The sequence below is a fragment of the Geospiza fortis genome, unplaced genomic scaffold (assembly GCF_000277835.1).
Source record: "Geospiza fortis unplaced genomic scaffold, GeoFor_1.0 scaffold41, whole genome shotgun sequence".
NCBI classification, from domain to species: Eukaryota; Metazoa; Chordata; class Aves; order Passeriformes; family Thraupidae; genus Geospiza; species Geospiza fortis.
This window is the reverse complement of record NW_005054299.1, coordinates 4145639-4148758: the sequence shown is the minus strand read 5'-3', so window position 1 is coordinate 4148758 and position 3120 is coordinate 4145639. Positions and strand designations below refer to the sequence as shown.

At 43.0% G+C, this 3120-nt stretch overlaps 1 protein-coding gene across 1 annotated transcript in view; it reads right to left on the bottom strand.

Moving 5' to 3' along the window:
* Positions 1-2364: 2364 nt before the first annotated feature.
* PACC1 (proton activated chloride channel 1) overlaps positions 2365-3120 on the bottom strand; it is a 21418-nt gene continuing 20662 nt past the window's right edge. Inside the window, exon 8 of the mRNA XM_005416166.2 lies at positions 2365-3062. Coding sequence (XP_005416223.2) covers positions 2901-3062 — 162 coding nt within the window. The 3' untranslated portion in view covers positions 2365-2900. The remainder of the gene's footprint in view (positions 3063-3120) is intronic.

The following is a 3120-nucleotide window of genomic DNA, read 5'->3' as shown; positions in this document are numbered from 1 at the left end:
AGTTAGGGATTTCCTCCTGCTACAGCTGAGGATGGAGCTTCCTCTGGAGAGCCCATCGATGATGCTCCTCATCAGCCCAAGGACCCTCCAGAGTGCTGCAGTCTCCAAGAGAGATTCATCTTGGATGTTTCTGCAGTAGTATTAGCATCTCATGGACTGAAGAATGAGACCAAAATTGGCATTACTTTTTTTTTTTTTTAAGTAAGGAGGGAAGAATGTCAAGAAATTACTCCTTGTTTTCTTTAAAGAAAATGCAGTCTATTTTTAAAGGTGGAAAATTGACAATAGAAGTCTTGTCTGTTTACTTGATCAAGTATTTTTTCACATCTTTTATCAGAGTACCATTCCAATCTCTTAAATTGCAGTTGTGTGGAAAAATTTTGTAATGAAAGATCTTTGGGGAATTGAGCAGCATTCAATAAAGTCTTTATGTTTGTATTTAGTGCTGTACCTCACATCTTTGTGTTCCTGAAGACCAGGAGAATTAGAATGGCTGTTCTAAACAACTTTTTAACTGTCCAGTGTGGCTTTTCACTGAGTGGCAAAAGTGGGGAAGTCCCTGCTACACTCTTTGAGTCAACTGTATTGCACTTGTTGCTTCATTTTTGTCTAAGCAGTTGTTTCACAGAGGGCATGGGACTGGCAGCGCCTGAAGGGAAAGGACAGTCACACCAGCACAGCTCACCTTGGTTTAGTGCTTCAGTGCCTTTTTAGAAAAAATAAAGTTCCCACTGTGTGACAAACTTTGTTCAGCTGTCCCAAAGCCTAAATGAAAATAACTTACACAAATGTTGGGGAACCAAACACCTTGCAGGTGTTCAAGGAATGAATCACTGCCATTTGTAATTGTGACAAGTTTTTCCCAAAGTCACAAATAGGGACTAATGGAAAAAAAACAACAGAGGAGCTGTAAGATAGCCTTCCAAATTGTGCAACACTTGCTGTCAGGATTGCTCCTATAAATAGGTATGTAAAAGAAAGGTTTCTTGGCTGGCATCACTGGTCTGCTCTTGTAACATTTCCTTATAAAACAAAACATCTTGACAGCTGAGATGTAGTGACTGAAGTGGACTGCTGTGGCAGTTTATTGAGAGGAAAAAATAGTACATACTGCAAAAAGGAGTTTATCTTTTATTCAACTATGCTTTCTACTCACCCCACAGCTGCAGCTACATTGCCTTCCAACTTACCTTCTCTGACCTCATTAGCAAAAAAAGAAAAAAAAAATGCAGTAGGAACCATCAGAACTGGTTCCAATTGTTTCTAATTTGTTGTTGTTGTTTTTTGTAAAATCTAAGAATAGAAAATTATATTCTTTGGAAAATCCAAGAAATATCACTTGTTCAAGGAACAGTTGGGTGTTCTTTGGCAGTGAGGTCTCAAGAAGGCTCAGCTGTCATAGCATTGGCTGTTAGGTAGTAAAGTCTGGGGGTTTCCTTGATGTGGGTTAAGTGTGGGGGGTTCTGGTTTCTGTCCTGTTCCCCATCACCGAGGGATGGAGTAGCTCTCTTTGCTTCAGCCATGCAGTGTTTGGCCTTTGCTGGTATTGCCCAGTTTAATCTCATTCCTTTGCTGTGCACTAGGCTGAGCTGTTCAGGAGCCATCCTTGTGAGATGCTGAAGATAAGGTGGGGACTGGACACCACCTTTCTCCCATACAAACATCTTTGTCTCCTGAGTAAATATTTTCCCCCAAACAGCCAGTGCTGCTCTTTTGTTTATCTTACTGCAATGAGTTGTTGCTCCCCTGTTTAAGGCTGGCAGGTCAATGCAGTGCCTTAATTTGCTCTGGAAGCCAGCTGAAAATAGGAAATTTTGTCCCAAAAGGCTTCCTCAGATGCCAAAAACAAGGAAGGAAGGTGAGGGGGTACTTTGGATACACTTAGTCCTCTGAGTACTCTGCTGGAAGAGGAAGGAAGAAGCAAACTCTGAGCTGGCATCCTTGCAGCAAAGGCTTCAGAGCAAACACAGTGGTGCTCTGCTCCCTGCAGACTCCCCACGTCCAAGTCAGGCATCCCAGCTAACAAGGGACTTATAAGGAAGAAAAAGATACCAGCACCCCAGCACAGTTGGTGAGCAGGCATTCCCCACAGAACAGAGAATCACAGTTCCATGCCCTGCTGATGAAAGACTCTTTTTCACTTCCTTAGGCTAGACTGCCAGAAAGAGGGATAAACAAACAGCCTGAGACAGACTTTGAGTTCAGCCACCAGCTCAGCCCCCCACATTGTCCTGTTGCTTGAGTTTCCTTTGAGCTGGACTGATCCGTGGTTTTCACCTTATCCTCAGGCCACAGCACGCCTGCCTCGTGTAAAGCTCCTTCCCAGCCTGAGATCAGGTCATTTCAAAGAAGGCACACAATAGATTACTTGAAATATTTTTTAATATTAAAGTCATTGTACTTTGATTTAAAGATGACATGTAATGGAATTCCAGTGTATTTTGTTTTAAAGTATACTTTGGAGAAGAGAGGCCAGGATGTTTTCAGAGCCCTTTGCCTTCCACTAAGCACCATCAGGGCAGGGACTGTGCTACGGGAGCAGCTCACAGCTGATGCAGAAACTAAAGGGTCTGCTGGAGAAACATTCAAACACTGTCCACTTTTTCACAATTTACTACAGTGATGACTTTCTGAACATTACTGAGTTCCCTCCTTTCCCCCTGGTTCCCCCATACACGGAGGTAAACATGTTAAACTTGGACTAGAAAAGCGTGAGTTTGTTAGACCTGTCCTAGAGTTAGCACCTCTGCAGTTCCAAGGCCGGTTCACGAGGCTGTTCTTCCAGCCAGCATCTCTCTGGAAGAAAACACACCTGGTTTTCAGCTTGAATTGCTGATTGCAGTTCATTCCAGTTATTTTCTATCCCTCCTGCTATGAACAGTTTAAAGGCAGTCTTAGGCTCAGCTTATGTGGTTTGTTACTTGACGAGTCCTCTTCAGATGCCTTCTTCGGATTTTGATCATCCACTTAACACTTAACTTAGCAAAGTCTGCTGCCTTAAACAGGGCCAGAAAGATACCACAGAGAAGAGCAATCATGTTCCAGGGGTTTGCTGTGATAATCTGAAAGAGATGACAAATATTAGTCCCCTCATCTGATTCCACACAGGTAGAGAGGAGG